Here is a 20,812-nt window from a genome sequence, read left to right as displayed (position 1 = left end):
AGCCTCTTGCAACACACTCCTCTTACACACACCTCTTCTCCAAGTGAAGCTATGGCCAAAACCATAACCAAGCTTGCCATAACTTGATCTTCTTCTTCTCATTACACTCTCCCTCTCCTCTCTCTTAACCCTCAAGATTTCCATAGCTTGAATCTCCTTTGTCTCATTCCAAGTAGCATAATTATGGTCCTCAAGTGAAGGTGAAGAAGAAGAGGGCCGACTACGCCACAAAAGAAAGGAGAAGACTCTACTATACATGCATCAAGTTAATGTTTTTCTTGTCATCTTCATGCTATTTCACATCTTCAAAAAATTTGGGTTACCTAGTTAATTCATGCTTAAGCTCTCATGTTTCCATAAGCAAGCTTTCCTCTTACTTAGAAGAACGAATTATTTGTTTTTCTTAACTAACAACGTTAGTAACCACTAACTAAGATGTTATTTCAAGTTCTTAAGAGTACCGGGCTAATATGGCTTAGAGAGAGTAGAAAAAACTCTCTTTATCCATAGGTTCCTGGAGATCATACTTATCTAAATATTATGCATGTTGAATGGTGATTAATATCTATACTTGCCTCTAAACCCCCGCTAAAATTTCTTATGGACTTTTAAGTTACTCTCATTCTCTCACCTAAATTCCTTAATATAGATAAATACCCTAAATCAAAGGCAATTATAGCCGATGGTCTAAGCATTGATGAGGCATTGATAGGCTATTAAAAGGATATTTTGTGACTTTTGTGGTGATTTACATCTTAGGTTGTTTTATCCCAAGGGGGATCATTGCCGCCATATTTGCACATTTTTTCAGACTTAGATTGGGTTGGTTGTTATGACACTTCTCCACAAAAAAAATTCGTTCATGCTTGATAGTTCATGCATATCGTGGTTGAGCAAGAAGCAAACTAATGTGGCCAATTCCTCTTGTGAAGCTATGTACAAGACAGTCTTAATAGCTATGGTGGAGTGTGTGGCTTAGATGCCTTATGATTGATTTGGGTATTGGACAGGAAACTACCCAACATCATCTACATTGATAGTCAGAGCACATTGGCAGTTGCGAGGAACCTAGTTTTCATTCTAGCAAAAATCACATTGAGGTGCATTATCACTATGTCTTCATAGTTATGGTTGAGTGTGTGGCTCAGATGCCTTATGATTGATTTGGATATTGGACAAGAAACTACCAACATCATCTACATTGAAAAACATAGCACATTGGCACTTGCAAGGAACCTAGTTTTCATGCTTGCAAAAATCACATTGAGGTGCACTATCACTATGTCAAGGAGAGACTATCAGCCGGAGAGATCAGCTTGGGTTATGTGTCGAGACATCAAAACCTTGCAGATTTTCTCACAAAGGCGTTGCCACTTGAGAAGTTCAAAGCTTTTTACAAAGCTTTGGGCTTGCTTCCCTTTGTGGATTGATCATATCGTTAGGGCATGGAGCTTCCCTATACAGCATGTGCCAAGTCTCATTCACCACATCACTCCCAAGGGAGATTTTTTACCATATATGTGGTAGTGATGTGTGTGAACACGATTAGGACCGTCAAGGGTACTTTTTCCCTCGCTAGGAGGTTTTTCCCCCCATGTATTGTATATATGCCCATCACTCTAGGGTTAACTTACCTTTCTATTTGCGCACTAATCAATATAATCTCTATTGTGTGCCTTGAGCTTCTTCATCTTCTCCAACTTGTGTGTGCATCCATGCAACACCAATTCCAACATTGCTAATTATAACATGTTTCTTTAACAGCCCCTAACGAAATCACATCATGATTTTTCTCACACATGTCAACATCTTGCTTCTTGTGTAAGTCCACATACCTTCAATGTGTAAGCATAGGTGAAAAGACTTCCCTTTTCATCTTGCAATCAAGGTGTTCTAAGAGAAAACATCTAGGATAGGAAGGTTATCCATAATTTTTTCTTGCTTTTGTAAGGGCACCATATTTGACATACATATCAACCAACACATTGCCAAGCATAGCATGTTTCACACTGCAAGAAAGGCTTTCCCTTTGCATTTGGTGAAAACAACATGGAGCTTCTTTTCCATAGCCATATTGGGCATATATGCAATCAACACATTCAAAGTGAGACATCTCAAACAAAAAGCTCATAATGAACTTCTTACTTGGTGAAAACGACATGGAGATTTTTTTTGCGACAACCATGTTGGGCATATATGCAATCATGCATTCAAAGCGAGACATCTCAAACAAAAATTTCTTCATGAATTTTTCATGATTTGTAAGGGCATGACATTTGGCATACATTGATCAAAGCATTATTAAGCACAACACATCTCTCCAACAACCCCAAAAAAGCAATCTCATCGTTGATGGAGCAAAAGACACCATGGACACACTCACACACCCTCACACCTTAACACAGCCCATATTATTCTCTTAATTTTCTCACCTCACACACCACTCAAGATATCAAATAAAATCCTACTCACAAACCCACTTCAAGCTCTAAATGTCTCGAACTACAAACCCTTGTTTGCCAAGAGACACTACGTCGTAGTGAGTTGAGTTTATCAAAGCTCATAATCCCACTTGATGGTGACCAAAAGACACAAGAAAAACCTCCAAAAACTAAAAAACACCAGGCACAAAATGCCACTCTCAAACCATTGCAAAATCTTCATCAAACTCCACTCTATCGGACTCTTTGGTGTAGCCTCAACCCTAATTGCATCGATACAAGGTCACATAGTCTTGCAGAAAATCACACCTTCTTCCCTCAATTCCTTGCACACACACATCCATGGTAACCTTAGAGATTCCGTAGACTTTCCCAAGTGCAAAGTTGAAGAGAAGAAACTCTCACACTCCTCCACACACTCAAAAACAGGATGCAAACAAGATGGGCCACGGGACTGCATATGGCCACTTGTAGTGACCCTGCTTGCTCCTTCACACACTCCTCAAGCTCAAACACTCACGGCACCATGTTTGATGTGGCATTTTTCAGTCATTTTACACCATTTGACCATTTTAGGGCCAGATTTGGCTAATTTGGACCCCCGACTGGCATTTTTCATGAGAAAATACCAAAAAAACTCCATAATACACCAAATTTCGTAGGCTTGATCCTTAATACCCAAAATTCATTGTCACATATCCACATTCTATTTTTGACCACTCCTAGGTTGGTTCATGCATCACTACATATTGGGCGTCGCAAATAGACAATTACCACACGTGTCAAGCTTTAGGGTCGGGATGAGAGTGCCCACACTTTCCACTTTCATTATTTACATTCTAGAAAGCTCAAAAAAATTCCCTAGAGCCAAAAGAAGCCACTTGGAGCCACATCTAAGGCTTCAACACCCTGTCTAAGCATGTACATGTGTCCGACTACCTGCACACAAACCTGACTATTTACAATGTGTACACGTTGCATCATGTTTGAAACCCAAAACCACATTGTGAAGCTTCCAAATGCATGTATTTTTATACACATACCCATGCATCTACACACTACTCTATTCACGCCAAAAATTGTTTATCATCATTGCCCACCCTCTAGGTCAAGCATTTATGCTCAACCAAGAGACTATTTGCATCCGGAACCACATTCCTTGCAAATATTTCTTCAATCTATAACCATTTATTCTATAACACAAAGGTTCACCATATAGTTTTTGCAACTCATATGTGCCATTCAGAAAAACATGCTTCACTTTGTACGCCCCCAACCATTTGTCCCTTAACTTCTTTTGAAAAGTGAAATCCAAGAGAGAATCATATTTCATTACAAGATCTCCCTCTTTAATCTCTTTCTCTGCCAGTCTCTCATTCATTTTTTACATCCTTGTCTCTACCTGCTAAAGAAAATAATCAGTGGCTTTCTCTCTAATGATTTGCAACAACTCTAGAGCAAGAATTCTTTCCTACAACGTGTCTTTATGCTCACCTTGCATTCTACACAAAAACTTCAATGCATCCACTTGTACATGTATAGGCATACGAGATTCCTTTCCATAAACAAGCTCATACAACGTAAACTATGTAGACATGGAGGGCCAATAGTAACTAACCATTTTCTATGTATTTATTAGTGTGGGATCAATAGCTTTTGGGTTGACCCTCTTACAAAAGTAAGGTAGAAACTTGAAACCAGTCTATTTTTAGAGCAAGATGAAGAACGTAAGTGAGTTCTCCTACACAAAAATGGAACAGTGGGTATTTGCATTGGTTCTTACTTGTTGCAATATTTGCTACCACAAAAGTTCTATGTGCTTACCACATCAAACCTTTTACCGGATGTAGTACACCATTTGAAGCCTAGCAAGTGCATCTTAAAGTGGACTATTGAGCTACAGGAGTATGAGTTTGAGTTCAAAGTTGATCATTCCATTAAAGCTCACTTGTTGGCAGACATAATGGCACACAAGGGAGAGGAGTTGTCGTCTTATCCAAGAGTTGACAAGGATGATCGCAAAGAGGAAGTGGATATTGCAGATGTGTAAATGACGATGTTTGATGGTGCATACAAGAAAGTTCTTTAAAAGTCAAGTGGTGGGGTGATCATCAAGAATCCAGAAGGAAAATTAATCTTTTCTAGAGCTTATGATCTTGACGAAGTTGAAAGCAACAATGAAGTTGAGTACCTCACTCTTTTCCTTGGATTGAAGCACTGCGTTTTTGGATTGAGGAGGATGATTGTGAAAGTGGATGCATTGCTAGTCATGAATCAATTGCTTGGTTTGTGGAATGTTAAGAAAGACAATTTAAAGAAATGGTTTCATGGAATCAAGAAGCTTTTGCATGAGTTTGAGCGGATACAATTTAAGAATGTTCCTTGTTGTGAGCATGATAAAGAAGCTACTGAGTTGGCTAGGGACAAGCTAGATGCTTTGGTAGCTCCTTTAAAGGTAAAAGAGGTCTTGTATGCAGGAAGGGAGTCACTACAAGATGTAAAAGTATCTCTAGATAGAGGCCAATGTCCAGAGGGCAGGTCAAAGATTTGGCATAAGAGAATAGTTGCAAAAGCAAGAAACTGCACATTGGTAGGGGAGGATCTCATGTTTTATGATAGAGATAGCATTCTGAGGAAAGTGCACATTGGTAGGGGAGGATCTCATGTTTTAGGCAGAGATAGCATTCTGAGGAAAATACCATACAAAGGAGAAATAGGTTTGATTTTGGAGCACTGCCATGAAGAAACAAGTCATCAAGGCAAGGACCATGTTGTATTTCGTATTTTGAGAGCAAAAAGTCCTCTCTCAAATCATTACAAAAGCTTCACCAAACTTCACTCTATCAGACTCTTTGGTGTAGCCTCAACCCTAATGGCACCAATATAGGGTTACGTAGTCTTGTAGAAAGCCGCACCTTTTTCCTCAATTCCTCACATACACACACATCCATGGCAACCTCAAAAATTCCATAGAATATCCCAAGTTCAAAATTGAAGAGAAGAAATTCCCATTCACTCCTCCACACACTCGAAAACAAGATGCGAAGAAGACGAGACTGCATAGGACCACCTGTAGTAACCTTGCTTCCTCCTTCACACAGAGAGAGGTGAAAGTGTTGATAATGAACTCCATACACACTCCTCAAGCTTAGAAACAACAATGTGAGTGACGTGGAAATTTTCATCCCATTTCACACCATTTTTGACCTTTTTAGGGCCAATTTTGGCGAGTTTTGACCCTTGACGGGCATTTTTTGGAGGAAATACCAAACAGACTCCAAAATCGACCAAATTTTGTAGGCTTCATCCTTAATATCTAGAATTCATTTCTACATACCCACATTCTATTTTTGACCACTCTTAGGGTGGTTTGCGCATCGCTGCATATTCAGCGTTTTTTATCATACTTTTGAGGTGGGACGAGAGTGCCCACACTTTCCTTGCATTATTTACATTTTAGAAAGCTCAAAAACATTCCCCATAGCCAAAAGAAGTCACTTGGAACCTCATCCAAGGCTTCAACACCTTGCCGAGGCATGTACATGTGTCCAACGACCTGCACGCAAACTTGACTATTTACAATGTGTACATGTTGCATCATGTTTGAGACCCAAAACTAAGCTTCCAAATTCATGTATTTAATTTTTTTTGTACACACACCAATGCATATACACACTCTGTACACGCCAAAAATTGTCTATCATCATGAAATCTCTCACCAGTGCACGAACATCTTGCGTAACGCCACATGCCTCAAAGGTGCAAGCATAAGTGATTGCATCTAGAGAGTGGCCTTCCCTTTGCATCTCGTTAAGACAACTGAGAGCTTCCTTGCCATAGCCATATTGGAAATATCATGTGATCAATGATCAATGCACCCCAAGAGACGACACCCATGAGAGGATGCCCATCAAAAACTATTCGTGCTTTCATGAGGGCACCACATCTGCCATACATATTGAGCAAAGCAACACCAAGAACAAAAAATATTTCTCTAGCACTCCCTAACTAGCAATCACATAATGAATTCTCTCACTTGTGCTAGCATCTTTCATAAGGCCACATGACCTAGAGAGAGGCCTTCCCTTTGCATCCATTGAAAACAAAAGGGAGATTTCCTCGGGGGGTACACTATGTAATTATGTAAATGTACTACATGGGTTCAATACGAGGGGTTTTTAAATGCAAACATTTTAGGAAAATTAATAGCGATACATCAAAAATATGTATTTTTATATTCTATTTTGGAATAATTCCTAAAATAAGGGGCCATTTTATTCATTCAGACATGTTAAAGAATGGGTTTTGAAATTACCCCCCGAACACATGTTATATAGGGGGTTCTCAATAATGCACCCCTCGTGGAGATTTCTTGCCATATCCATGTTGGGCATATCCTACTATCAATGCGTCACAAGAGAAGAAATTTTGAAAATGAAGCTCATCAAGAACTCTTTGCGCTTTCATAAAGACAACAAATTTGGCATACATACAAACCAATGCATTGCCAAACATACCATCTTTCTTCCACAGCCCTTGACTAGCAACCATGCCAACATATTGTGTCTTGTATAAAGCTACATGCCTTCAAGGTGCAAGCATCCACTGGTGAAAAATAGCCCAATGCTTCCTTGCCATAACATGTTGGGCATATCTTGCAATCAATGCACTCCAAGAGAGGAAGCTTCCTTGCCTTCAAGGTGCAAGTATAGGTGATTGTACCCTAGAGATTCCTTGTTATAGCATGTTGGGCCACAAGTGATGGGAGGGAGATGCCTAGAGAGAGAGAGAGAGAGAGAGAGAGAGAGAGAGAGAGAGGAGTTAAAAATTCTCCTTGGAAAATCATATGCTAAACAAGAGACTCCAAGCTGGTGTAGAGGTGCACGACCAATTGATGGTTCATTGCAAAGAAAAGGGATCTTCTTGAGCAAGTAGGCATCACTTCTAGTTTTTGATGTATGTCTATTTTTACATGGCTCTTTGCGTTGCAACAACTTTTTATGTGGATCACATGAACATGCTCACAAGCTTGGGAGCTGATTTTCGTCATAGTGCTTGCTGTGTAATGATGTGTTACTTCGTATTTTGGAGTTAATGTTTGTTGTGTCTCTATTTTGTTATAGTGCTTAAGCGCTTTATTTTGCTTCCTATCTCTCATGATTGATAATGACATCACATAAGACTCTCTCTCTCTCTCTCTCTCTCTCTCTCTCTCTCTCTCTCTCTTTAATACCCACACTCCACAAGTTCGTGACATTGAATCAACGATGGATCAAAAGTTCCTAACAAGAAATAACTTATATGACAACCGTCAGAATTGTCCCAAATTTGTCTTCATTGTATGCTTTATAGTAGTCTTTTGTCAAGATGTTTGTCTTTTATGACACTTCTTTCCATGTTGAATCCCCTCCTTGAATTTGTTCTCAATGTCATGTTTTATTTGAAACATTAATGCATTTATTCAAGAACAAAAGGCAGCATAGTTACAAGATAAACCAGAATGGCTCGTCAATCCCGTTGAAGAGACGACAAACAATCCCAATCAACCTGGCTCGAACGCTGGTGGTGATCGAAACGAGAAGCTTGAGCTTATCAAGCATGTTGTTCGTGTTTCGAGCACTATGACCAACACTGTGAGTTTACTTTAACGAAAGAAAAAGAAGAAATGAAAATATGATCCTTCTTTGTTCTTCTTGTGGCGTTATGACTCCTAGGCTCTGGCTTGGCGATCAAGGGTGGGGCTATGTGGCAGGGCTAACTCTTTGGTGGCAACCCCAAGCCAACTTTAGTTCCCCTCTATTATTAATCGTCTCAAGGTGGCCCTCTTTATCAACTGATGTATGTGGTGTATTGTGACAAATGCCGTGGCTCGAGTGAAGCATGACTTCCTTTGTAAATTTTTATTTATTTTGAATACAATTATCACTCACAATTTGTGAATTTGGGAGGGTGTGTGGATTTGTTTGGGGTTGGGGAGTGGAGCAAAAGGCTCAACCTTAAATTTCCATCTCAGAAGCTAAAGGAAACTATCAAGCTAAGGCTATAACATTTGTAGCCTTAAAATTAGAAGTGTCAAACGAAGGCTACTACAGACAAATGGCTACATTTGTCACTGGACGTGTCTTTTAGCCTTTGTTTGATTCTTTCCTTCACACTTTTTGGCCCAAATTCATGACTTACCTTTTCGTTCAATTTGTTGTCACTCTTTGTAACTGTTGACAACATGTTGCATGAAAAAGGCTTGGCTTACTTGGTCTTCAAAGTTTCAAACTATGACAGCCAATTTCTCAGAAAGGCTTTATAAAAGACACATTCAATTTGAATGTTGTTGGGCTTTATAAAAGACACAATCAATTTCAATGTTGTTGGATCTGTAACATTTGTTTGATATTTGCCTTCACTTTTTGAAGCCGAAATTTAAGCAATGGTGCCGTTGACACGTTTGGGTTGTAGCCTTTGCTTATATTGGGTGTAGGCAAGTATCAAACAAAGACTAGAGACACAAAAGCAACAGTGAATATGTTTTTTAGTTTTTGTTTGTAATTGCCTTTACATCTTGAAGCCCAAATTTGAGGCTAAGCCCTTGTCTGTGGAGTTCGTTTTCATTCTTGATAACAGTTGACACTGGCCTCTCAAAGTCGAGATCATGCCTTTTCGTGCAACTTGTTTTCATTCTTAGGATTCTATAGTCTTTGTTTGATACTTGCCTTGTTGCTTGGATGCAAGGTTTTGACTCTCTTTTTGATTTGCTGAGTATCTTCTACTCGTTTTCTTTTGCCCTGGCTTGCCGATGCTTATAGCGGGGGCTCGATCTCCAATGACAGTGGGGTCCTTGATGTGGCAACCTTTGTGACCGTGGCATGTGGGGCTCTCAGGTGATGGTGTGCGACGGAAGAAATGAGCATTCCTCCTTTTGCAGCTATATGATCGGTTTCTTTTGGTCGGCGGGAGGCTCCCTTATTAACTGATGTACGGGTTGATAGTCGATGATGAATTTTTTGGGATTTGTATGCGATAACGACTCCTTGTAAAGCTAAAAAATGTATGGTTGTCGAACACTTGTAATTCTTGTTGGTCATGGCTCATGTTGAGCATGGGTTTCCGTATAAGTCTGTTGTTGTTAATATAAATAGCTCTCTCTCTCTACTGCTAAACAAAAAAAGAAAAGATTTCAACAAAAAGGGGACATTCCTTAGATACATCAAACCATTCTCAATGAAAGCAAGATGCAAAATGTACTTCTTCTTTGACATGTGCTTAGGGGTTTCCTTCATCGAGACTTTTGTCTCAAGCAAAGAAGAAGATTCGTGAGCATGCTCGCTGCCTCCTAGGGGTAAACCATTCTTTTGGAGGGTTTGAAATTCTCTCTCGGGAGTGCTCATGGGGAATCTTTTGTCAGGGAGAGGGTCATTGAGCCTTGTCAATGTTTGTAGGCACAAAAGGGTCCTTCTAATTCTTGTATTCTTGTTGGCCACGACTCATGTTGAGCATGGGTTTCTATAAGAGTCGGTTGTCGTTAATATAAATTAACTCTCTCTCTAGTGGAGAGAGTGCTGCTAGACAAAAAAGAAAAAGATTTTCAACAAAAAGTGGACATTCCCTAGATACATCAAACCATTCTTAGTGAAAGCAAGATGCAAAATGTACTACTTCTTTGACATGAGCTTGGGGGTTTCCTTGATCAAGACTTTTGTCTCAAGCATAGAAGAAGATTTGTGAGCACGCTTGGTGCCTCGTAGGGGGAAATCATTCTTTTGGAGGGTTTGGAATTCTCTCTCTCGGGACACCACTAAGTGCTCATGGGGAACTTACGGATACTCCCACACGAAAGGGCGGAGACAATTATGACCCCCCCCTCCCTCCCCCCGCGCGACCCTCTCTCCAAGAAAAAAAAATCCCACGTGTGTGAGAAAATATAATGTCATAATCACATGAGCCTTTCCCAACGCTTACCCCCTCTCTTATAGGGGGTACCTATAATTAGACATCGATGACTCATAGGACTCTCCAACCACCACAGGTCCCCCTTCGCTTTATTTGCCACCACGGGGTCATGTGCATGGGATAAATGGTCCCTAAGAAAAAGCGACCCATCTCGTTGTTTGATCTTGTGCATCGATCTTAAAAACTAATTTCGAGATCTAGAAATTATCTTTTACGTTTGTGGATTCATAACCCTGTGGCCTCACATTTAAAACAAGAAGATGCACGTGGGTATAATAGTAGGACATAGGTCCCTAACCCTAGTGACGAGGGTCCAAATCAAGGGCACAAGAGTGTGGGACGTCTCGAGATTAGGCATGGCATCGCGATATAGTTTTTCCCCTTGCTAATCTCGGCATCCCAAGATTAGTTATTACCGAACTACAACCTTGATGCCCGATGTAGTTGATCCCATGCAAAAGGCCCAGGGGAGTGGCAAGGGGTCCCCGGTTGAAATTGCCGAAGTCATGAGATGGGTCACATGCAAATAGACAGATATATATATATTTGCATGGATGGAAAGCAGTAAAGGACAAACAGCGGAGGTTGGTGAGAGAAAACTGTCTACAAAAGCTTTGAGCTCGGGTCGAGAGGCCAGGAACTCAGAATCTGATGCTCTTTTCGCTTGCCAACTTCAAGGGACTGGCAGATAAGTGACTCGTACTCTCACCCACGCGCGCATGCACACCGGCGCACAGAGAGAGAGAGAGTAGAAGAGAGAGAGATGCAAGCGTTACCTCGGTTACGCGCCTCTGCCTTCACACGTAACGTAGAGCTTCGCCCACATGTGGAGCCTGACAGACTTTGCAATCGTCTTTAGGATTTTGTGAAGACATATTTCACAACTGAATATACGGTTTAAGAACCAGGGAAACTCTGGCAAAATCACACAGCCCAACCAAAGGTATGTGTAGAATGAAGATGAGAAGAAGAAGGTCAAGCCTGAGAGAAACCAGCTGGTTGTGCAGAATTTTTTTACCTGGTAGCAGATGGTATAATCATTAGATTTTTGGACTACTCAGGTTTTGCACTTCAACGAAAAAAACCGGAGTCACCTGATTCAGAATGTTCAACACTTTGCATAATTGGAAGCTCAAGTTGTAGGAGGTAGAGGAAGCAATTACTGTTCAAAGATCAAGCCTCACTCATGGGGCAGAGCTACATGTGATATTAAGGCTTCGCTTCAGCTTATTATCGCTTAATTGAATTGTTGAAGTTGCAACATGAACTCTTTCAAAGTGCAAGACGAAAGGGACCTGCTGGTCAATGATGACATCATGTGTGAGGTTTTCCAAGAATGTGACAATGTTTTACCAGTTCAAACACCCGATGTTGCAGTGGCAGTGGGTAAAGGAGAAAGCAGTGTTCAAGCTCTCAAATGGACGGTAGAAACACTCATGGTAGCAGGTAGTGGGACGCTTCACCTAGTGCACGTGCAACAGCCACTTCGTGTCATTCAAACTCCGTGTATGTACACTGTCACTCAGATCGTCGCTCTTTGTTTCCAGGTCTCGAATCTTGAATGTAACAGCTTCTTTTTGCTCCTTTGAAGCTATATTTGCTTATAAGTCAATTTCAGTACTTTTACAGATTCTGTGTGGGACCTTTTTTGGTTATTTACAAGTCTTGCATGCTGTAATGAGTGTAAGAATGCTGCAAATGTAATGGATGTGTGCATGCACGACAAGATGTTCATAGAGGCTCCACACATGTGGCTGCCAAGAGCCCATGTTTGGGCAAAAGGAGAATCTTCTTATCACTGTGGCATCATGATGTTGTCAGAGTGCACTGGTGTGGTGACATGGGAGCACGGGGGAGAGACTCAAGAGAGAAAGGAGTGAGAATGTGGACAAGCCCTATGGGCACACTCTGCAACACAAGTGAGCACAAGGCTCTGCATAACTGCCATCTAGGGGGCACCTCTCCCCCTCCCCTATGTAGGGCCCCATGCCCCAAAAATCTGGGGAATATGAAAGGTCACAGATAAAAATAGGGTGCCTCCTCTAAAACTGGCATCACAGTGGCCCTATTGCACAAAAACTGTAAATTCCACATGATCCATGGACACTAGTAGAGCTTCACAAGCCCGAGCATAAGAAGTCCTCACTCACTGGATCTAGATTGGAAACCAAGGAGATGACCTCCAAAACTTCGTAACACCCCCTCTCAGAGCCGTGGTACACAACAAGATTGGGATCTGAGGGCCACAAAGAGTGAAGAAGAAATTTCAAGCCTTAGTCAATGCTGGTCAAACCTGCCAACAAACAGTTAATGCACTACCTCCTTGTTTCTCTCTTCCTCTGCTATCTTAAATATATTCCTCTGAAACAATTTCTCAGTTTCTCTGCGTTTCGCTCACTCTTCATCTTTATCCCCTTCTGTCATCGTATTTTGTTCCTACTCCATAGCATCAATAGTAGGTAGGTTCCGTTTGCTTGGTAGAAAGCAACCAGCTGACTATCTGACACCAGTACCATTGTAACTAAAAAGGGCACCATGTGTCGATGGAAGAAATCAGTGGGAAGAGACTTGATAACATGAACAAATCTGCAATACTTTAAATACTTGCAACACTTAAAATACTCCAACACGTGAAAGAGAAGTTAACACTTGAGATGGGACACTAGTTCCACATCCAGGTGCACTGGCCCCTCAACTAGGCACCCCTTGAAATATTTCTTTATTGTTGATCTTCTCAGGTTCAACGGCCGCATAGTAACAAGAAACGCAGTTTCCTCCTTGAAGAAATGGACTGGTCATTTCCCATTGTTCTGTTTTAGGAGAAAGAACATTTCTTACTTTTTTTTTTCTGGAATAGAAAATCTACTTGTCACTTTTTATTTGCAATCAATTATCTTTTCGCCCGAGTATAATTTTGATGCACTTGCATTTCTCTCTAGGTAGACTCTGCACTCAGAGCATATACTCTCTCTCTCTCTCTCTCTCTCTCTCTCTCTCTCTCTCTCTCAGGCCTTTGACACAGTCCCACGCGAGAGACTCTTCCAGCGCCTTCACAGCATTGGGATACCGACAGAGATGGTTTGGGCCATATATACTCTCTACGAGAGGGTGACGGGTCGAGTTCGTTGCCCAGGCGGCTTTTCAGAGACCATTGCTAGCACCATTGGTGTTAAGCAAGGATGCCCACTCTCCCCGACACTCTTTGGGCTCTACATCGACGAGATCTCCGATTACATACTACGAGCAGGGGGAGAGGGGAGCGACTTGGCAGGTACTCCGGTCCACATCATGTTATATGCTGATGATATTGTGTTGATTTCAGAGTCACCCGAGGGCTTGCAACGCCATCTTGAGGCCTTGGACGAATTCAGCACACACAAGGGGTTGACTGTGAACCTTGGCAAAACCAAGGTCATGATCTTTCACACATCCAGTGCAGTGAGGAGCGCTGCCACCTTCACAGCAGCAGGAGGACAGGTTGATGTAGTCACCTCCTATGTCTATCTTGGCATCACATTCACCAGCCTACCAGGACCCTTCACTATGAGGCAGGCTGCTGCTGACAGGCTCACCCGAGGATATGCAGCTCTGACCATGCTAGAGCGGAGATGCCACCAGGCACACTTTCAGGAGCCCCGCACGAAGGGCTGGCTTTTTGACACCTTAGTCACCCCGGCCCTGATGTACTCGGCGGCAGTATGGGCACCAGGATTGACAGATGACCAGTGGACACAGCTTGAGAGGCCACAGGTATGTATGATCTCACGCTTGCTCCGCAGCAAGAAGACAGTGCCACATGACATTATTAGAGCCGAGCTCGCCACACCACCTATGGTTGTAGAGGCATTATTCCAGACAGTCTGCTTCATCCAGAGGATGAGAGAGCTACCTCCTGACAGACTTACTCGTAGAGCATTCGAGGCAGCTATACAGCTATCAGAGAGTGGGCATGCGAGAGCTTGGTACTCACAGGTCAGAGCATGGTTTGAGGGACACGGTCTTGACATGGAGAGCCTACCACCATTCCAGTACGACCCCCACTCACCATCTGTTCACCTCTCTCGCAGTGAGAGAAACTTGGTATTGAGACAGGATCTGTGGCAGCTATACACTAGGAGAGTCTGGGAGTCACCTGGCTTGGGGACGAGGATGTCAGATTACAGAGACCAGTTTCTCACCATATTGTCTGGGGGGTTCATACAGAGACCACGCTATATGGACACATATATGCCACATAGCTCACGGGTGGCGATTGGTCAGCTGAGAGTGGCTTCACACAGGTTAGAGATTGAGATCGGGAGACACACTGGTGTTCCCAGGGAGGAGCGAGTCTGCAGAGCCTGCACAGAGGAGGTGGAGAGTGAGGAGCACTTTGTATGTAGATGCAGAGCATACACTGAGATCAGAGGCAGGTATGAGGCCTTATTCAGAGGATAGCCCACTCTCCGAGAGATCATGGACTCTCGAGATCAGAGACAGCTCGGACGTTTCTTACTAGAGATACAAAGCCATCGGGACACACTACTACAGCCACGCACAGCTACACAGACAGAGGGGAGACAGTCGTAGCTCACAGACTTCTTTCAGAGGATTGCCACCCCTACCTCATCAGATACTCAGAGAGGAGTGACACTCCCACAGGCGGAGGTGAACCGAGCTAGACGACGACCACGAGTCCCAGGCTACAGGGGCATGAGCTCCCACCACCGACAGATCGAGGAGATCCGAGCCCGGGAGCGCCGTGCCACTGAGGAGCGAGTAGCTCAGATGAGGGCCGACCCGACAGCTTTCATCCGGGTAGCCTTGGCACCAGCCCCGCCCATGTACCACATCTTACATCCCCCCATTTGTACAGGATGGAGCTAGAGAGCTTGATGCATTCTCATGATTGTACTACCTTGAGCATATAGACATGCATATACCCCTAGAGATAGAGCCCCATCCCTCCTCAGATACTCCATTACCTACATTCAGTTCAGTTTTGTATCAGTTTTGTTTCATTTGTCTTTCCGATAGACGGATGACATACACGCCATGTACATTTGATTTGTCTCATAGGCCGATTTCGGCCTGACATAGACGTTAAAAATCTTTCTTTCTTTCTTTCTTTCTTTCTCTCTCTCTCTCTCTCTCTCTCCAAGGTTTCACTCTCGTCTCTCTTTATACACTTGTGGGCATTTTGGGTGGCTGTGTGTGTGTGTGTGTGTGTGTGTGTGTGTGAGTGTGACGTACGCTACGTGGACATGTTCTGCCACAATCTAGCTTGATCCAGTAGCTTAGGACTGAGCCTTGCACCTTTGTGAGCCTCTAGCTGGACGTGCATGTCTAGGCCGGTCACAGTTGTGCATAGGCAGTTTTTGCATATGAACCTCTCGCGTGGGAACCACCCCCAGCAGGGCACTTAGTTATAAGTCATTTTCAGCATTTTAATAAGGAGATCGTGGGAGTCTAATCAGCCTGCCGACCAAGAATTTTCAGCCTATGAAGGCAGCCCTTGTGGCGCAAGAAGGGGCAGAAGAACTGCATCGGTAAAGCCCTGCAGGCCCAGCGTTTCTGGGGCAGATCACCAGCGTTTCAGCACCTCTTCTCCGCGGTGTCCCTGACCTAGCAGAACCAGTGTTTTCAACATTCATGACCAGCGTTTTCTGCACAAGGCAGCCAGCGTTCTCAGCTTTTGGAGCGTTTGCAGATTTCAGCCCTAGCCTCGTCGTGGTTGTAGACCCCTAACCACCGACCTCGCTAGGAGTTCGGCATTCAGTCATAGCCTCGTCGCAGTCGTCGTCGTCATCGCCGTCATCGACTTCGACATAGAACCAGTAGTACCTAGCATCAGTAGCAATTAGCATCAACATCTCAGCATTGAGTCATTGCATGAGCATTTGTGCAAGAATAAAGAAAGTACGTGCTCTGGCAACAGAGCAAGGGGGCCCTTGAGAGTTTCGGACCGGACATACCGTGTCTTCTCTCTCTCTCTTTCTCGTGTATCTCTCTGTTGCTAAATTGGCTTTATTTGACAGAAAAATAATTCTAAATGAATTGTTTCGTTGGCTGGTAGAGTAGTAGTTGCCAACTAGGTGTTGTTGGCGACTATGTGGTACATCACTTCTTGCTGGATCTTCTTGAGTTCTTGCATCAGCCAGGTAGAGAGGCTGATCAGGAACTTCCTTTGGTCAGGTCGCGACACTCAGATTGCCCGAGCCAAGGTGGCTTGGTCGGTCATCACACTTCCTTGTTCTCAGGGAGGGCTTGGGATCATTGATCCAGCACAGCAGAGCAGAGCCCTTCTTGGGAAGTTCATCGTCAGAGGACTTCTTCCAGGCGAGGAGCCTTGGAAGGAGTTATTGCTGCAGAGGCTTCGTGCCAGGGTGCCTCAGGCAGGAGGCCCTTGGCAACCTTCGACCAGATGGATCTTTACAGAGTTGCGCCGAGTTGGTTTGAGCAGGAGACTGGAGGACCGATTCGCTGTGAGTTTGCTTCGTTCTTGGGAGCTATTACGGCGTGGCCTAGAGCAGAGACAGCTGACGTGCATGGAGGAGCGCCTACGGCAGCCCCTCGTCTGGAACCCCATGGTTAGCACTCAGAGAGGCCACTTGGTTGGGAGTAGGCCTCATGTTTCTTGGGGTCCCATGGCAGCATGTCCAGCGCGCTCTCTAGGTGACTGGCTAGAGTTCACAGGTTTGTCTGAGGAGGTGCAGGCTGTCCAGCTACAGGGCATGAGAGGGGTTCAGAGCATGTGTCAGGACATCTCAGAGTCAGTTCCAGCTGAGTGGCTCACGCCTCTCGAGCCAGTAGCACCCTGGTGGATGGGAGCCTTCACACGACTGGAGGTTCTCATTTCAGTCAGGGCTTGCTCAGAGACTGTCCCAGCCCTGTTCTTCGAGCTTCAGGGTGGGGGACGATTACAGCGAGTTGCAGTCGAGGCCCCGTAGGTAGCGGAGTGCTGTTTCCAGAGGATCCGAGTTGTGGGCATCTGTGGGAGGACTTGCATCATAGACCCTGACCTAGCAGCTCTTGAGACTGGACATTGGAGGCTATGGGCTTGGGAGTGCTGTCCACTGGCATGAGTACAGTGGGATCCTGGTGAGTGGCTTTGGAGGGACCCCCTCTCTTCTGCAGACCGCCCAGGAGTCCCTTTCTTTCAATACACTGTTCGGCTTGGACGTCATATACTTGCAGCACAGAGAGAGGCCCGCCCCGCTGCAGCACGTCATTGGTAGGAGGAGGGCCTCACAGTTGAGTTCTTGGCAGCTTTTTGGCAGAGGCTGTGGGACTCCAGACAGCCGAGGCGCGTCACTTTGTTCCAGTGGTTGGTTGCACACAGAGCCACAGCAGTAGGGAGCTGGCTTGTGCATAGTGGTCTCTCGGCCGCATGTACAGCCTGTGACCAGTTGGTGGAGAGTCAGCGACACTGTCTTTGGGACTGTCCCTCGGCCCAACAGGTGTGGCTACGAGTTCTTCGGCTGATGCCTGCCCTCTCCACGGCTCGACAGTTCACTTGGGGGACAGCAGCTTGGTCCACCCTCACGGGCCCGGCACTTCAGTTTGAGCCATCTTCCACCAGCAGGATGATAGTGATACAGGGGGGCGACCTACACTCCAGCCTGCTACAGACCTTACTCCACAGGAGTGGTGCAGTGAGAGAGATGAGTGTTGGGAGCTCATCAGCGGCCTAGCTCTCTGGTTTATCTGGCGGGCCCGTTGTTTCCGCATCTTTGAGGCTCGCCCTGTGCCACCAGCAGAGACTGTTCGTGACTTTTGGCTAGAGCTGATCCATACTCTCAGAGGACAGCTTGAGGGACTACAGGGCAGCTCCGATCGCATGCGGGAGCGCCGCGAGGCTTTCCTTCAACTCTGGCGCCCTGGGCCTTTCTACACCATGGTCCAGGGGGTGCTCAGATGGCACTACTGTCCACCTGTGTGGCTTTTCCCTCCTCCCATCTCTTGATTTAGCCCCATTGTATATATGCTTTTTTTTCATTGGGAGAGTCTCCCCATCATGCTTGTTGTAGCCCTCTCTTGCAGAGGTGGATGTAGCCCTATGGGCAGTTTTCATTAACTAATAGAAGGATCTTTTTCTCGGAAAAAAAATAATTCTAAATGAATTGTTGGATTTATAAGTGAGGGTTTTCTTGCTTGGAACACCAAGGAAAAATAATTCTAAATGAATTATTGGAATTTTAAGTGAGGGTTTTTCATCTGGAGACAGCCGGATTCCGAGTACAGAGTATTCCTATTCAGAGTAATGATGGGAGCACTGTGAAAGGGAATATTTGTAAGGACACTAGGAACGGGTACTTCTGATGCATCATATCGGATGGGTGACAGGGAACATCGCGAAGAAGTATCCGACCATCCGGGAACAGACATCTCTGATGCGTCATAGGATGGGTGACATAGAGCATCGCGAAGGAGATTGTACCGTAAGTTTGGTAGGAAAGGACTATGTATTCTTGATGTGTCACAAGGGTGACGGGTGCATCGGAAAAGGAATATCCATAGTCAGGAGGAAATTCCGAACTGTGCTAGAATTGTGTACAAGGAAAAGCACTTGAATGAAGATGCGTTTAGATGAACTTTGAGGAAAAACAGATGCTTTCTGAGAAAGCAGGATTGCTTTTCGGGAAATCAGATGCTTTCCCGCGAGGAAGTCTATGTCTGCATTGCAACTGTGCATGTGATTGCATCCGGGAAGTGCTGTGAAAGCATTGTTTTTAACTTATAAGGTTTTATTGAGTTTTTGGGCAGATTCTGACTATTTTTTAAAATACGCCGGCCGCCCACTTAATAAGTGGGCAACCATCTGATAAATAAGGCAACAGATCCGCCAGTGTTTTCTCCCCCTTTTTTTGGCAGAACAGGGGAAAAAAAAAAGAAGACAACCGCGATCTCTATGCGGGCAGCCAGTGCTCTGCTATCTTTGCTGTGGCCAGGGAGCTATAAAAGCATCACACGCCCTCTCCTAGAGAGAAGACAAGTTTTCGCAAGGAGGAGATGCTGCTTGCAGATTTCAGCCGCAAACAAGACGTTGCCGGTGATGCCCATGGCTGCCCCAAGTGTACCTGTTGTCGCCAGGACCCAATGTGCGAGTTCCCTTGCGAAGAAGTGCCTACGGAGCGTGTTTCCATCGCGACAAGCTATCACAAACGGGAGCGCATAGCAATATAAAATACATTCAGATAAATAGGATTTATCACTTATTACTGAAGCCAGAGGATATAGAGAGAAATGGATAGAGAGAGAGATAGAGAGTGAGAAGATCGACACAGTACTGGGGAAGGAAGATGGGCTGGTTCCCCCCCGTAATAGTATCTTTATTATTGAGGAGAAGTCTATACAAGCACTTGAACCAAACGTATTACCACGTTCGTTCTAGAATAAGACTTGATGGTTCCTGGAAGCCTTGGCTTCCTATTCCTAGGGCAAAACCCTATTCCAAGGAACTTCCGTTTCTTATTCCAAATCCTCGAGAATCAAGGTTCTCGCCTCTGGATCTCACCTTCCAGACTCGGGGCATGGCATCCCTGCAACTCTTTTCAGAGTCTATTTCTAGAGTCTTCTTCTTGCACAACAACTCTGCTTTCCCGGACGCGAAGTCCTTACTTGGGAATCTCAACTTCCGGATCACAACTCGAGACACTCTCTCTCTCCGATCCGTGGATCTACTTCCCAAACTAGGGTACGAAACCCTTGGGATAATCTGGCTCTAGTTCCTCAGAGCTCTTTCTTCTGTAGAGGCTCATGCCTTCCTCTGCTCCTACTCCCTCACTAAGAGAAAGTACACCTGCAAACAAATACTTAAGAGATCATAACATGAAAATCGTTACCTTCAAAGTCTTGATGCTCGAAACAGAACTCGGTTCTCGAAAAGCAATTCAGAGATTTCTACATAGAAAATTCTCTCTTTCAATCCTACACACAAGAGGTGTGTTCTCGAGTTCCTTCTCGTAAATCAGCCCTGTCTACGACGTTTATGGGCTGAAAACAGAGAAAAACAGCAGCTTGTCGCGATGGAAACACGCTCCGTAGGCATTTCTTCGCGAGGGAACTTGCGCACTTGGTCTTTGCGACATCTGGTACACTTGGGTCAACCATGGGCATCACTGGCAACGTCTTCTTTGCGGATGAAATCTGCAGCATCATCTTCTTCTTGCAAAAACTGATCTCCTCCTTTGAGTGAGGGCATGTGATGCTTTTATAGCTCCTGGCCACGGCACGAATAGCTTCTCCCTTACAGATCGCGTCCATTTTTTTTTTTTTTGGGCGCTGTTCTAGCAAAAAAAGAGGGAGAGAAAATGCTGGCTGATCTGTTGCCTTATTTATCAGATGGCTGCCCACTTATTAAGTGGGCGGTCGACATATTTCTGAATCTGCCCAAAACTCAATAAAACCTTATAAGTTAAAAACAATGCTTTCACAGCACTTCCCAA

At 44.3% G+C, this 20,812-nt stretch overlaps 1 protein-coding gene across 4 annotated transcripts in view; it reads left to right on the top strand.

Moving 5' to 3' along the window:
• The first annotated feature begins 10,695 nt into the window (after positions 1 to 10,695).
• The window catches only part of LOC147439376 (U-box domain-containing protein 52-like), a 56,411-nt gene continuing 46,294 nt past the window's right edge, over positions 10,696 to 20,812 (top strand). For 3 of the 4 annotated variants that reach the window (XR_015184580.1, XM_086485212.1, XM_086485213.1), the window contains exon 1: positions 10,698 to 11,891. Coding sequence is in view for 3 of the 4 variants with exons in the window: in XM_086485212.1 (XP_086341338.1) it covers positions 11,648 to 11,891 (244 nt within the window). In the remaining variant the exon portion in view is untranslated. Of the gene's footprint in view, positions 11,892 to 20,812 lie in introns of all 4 variants that reach the window. The other variant, XM_086485211.1, reaches the window with a different exon arrangement.

The sequence above is a fragment of the Adiantum capillus-veneris genome, chromosome 16 (assembly GCF_014529385.1).
Source record: "Adiantum capillus-veneris isolate H3 chromosome 16, ASM1452938v2, whole genome shotgun sequence".
Lineage (NCBI taxonomy): Eukaryota > Viridiplantae > Streptophyta > Polypodiopsida > Polypodiales > Pteridaceae > Adiantum > Adiantum capillus-veneris.
Note: the sequence above shows the minus strand (reverse complement) of the source record. Positions and strands in the feature narration are given on the sequence as shown.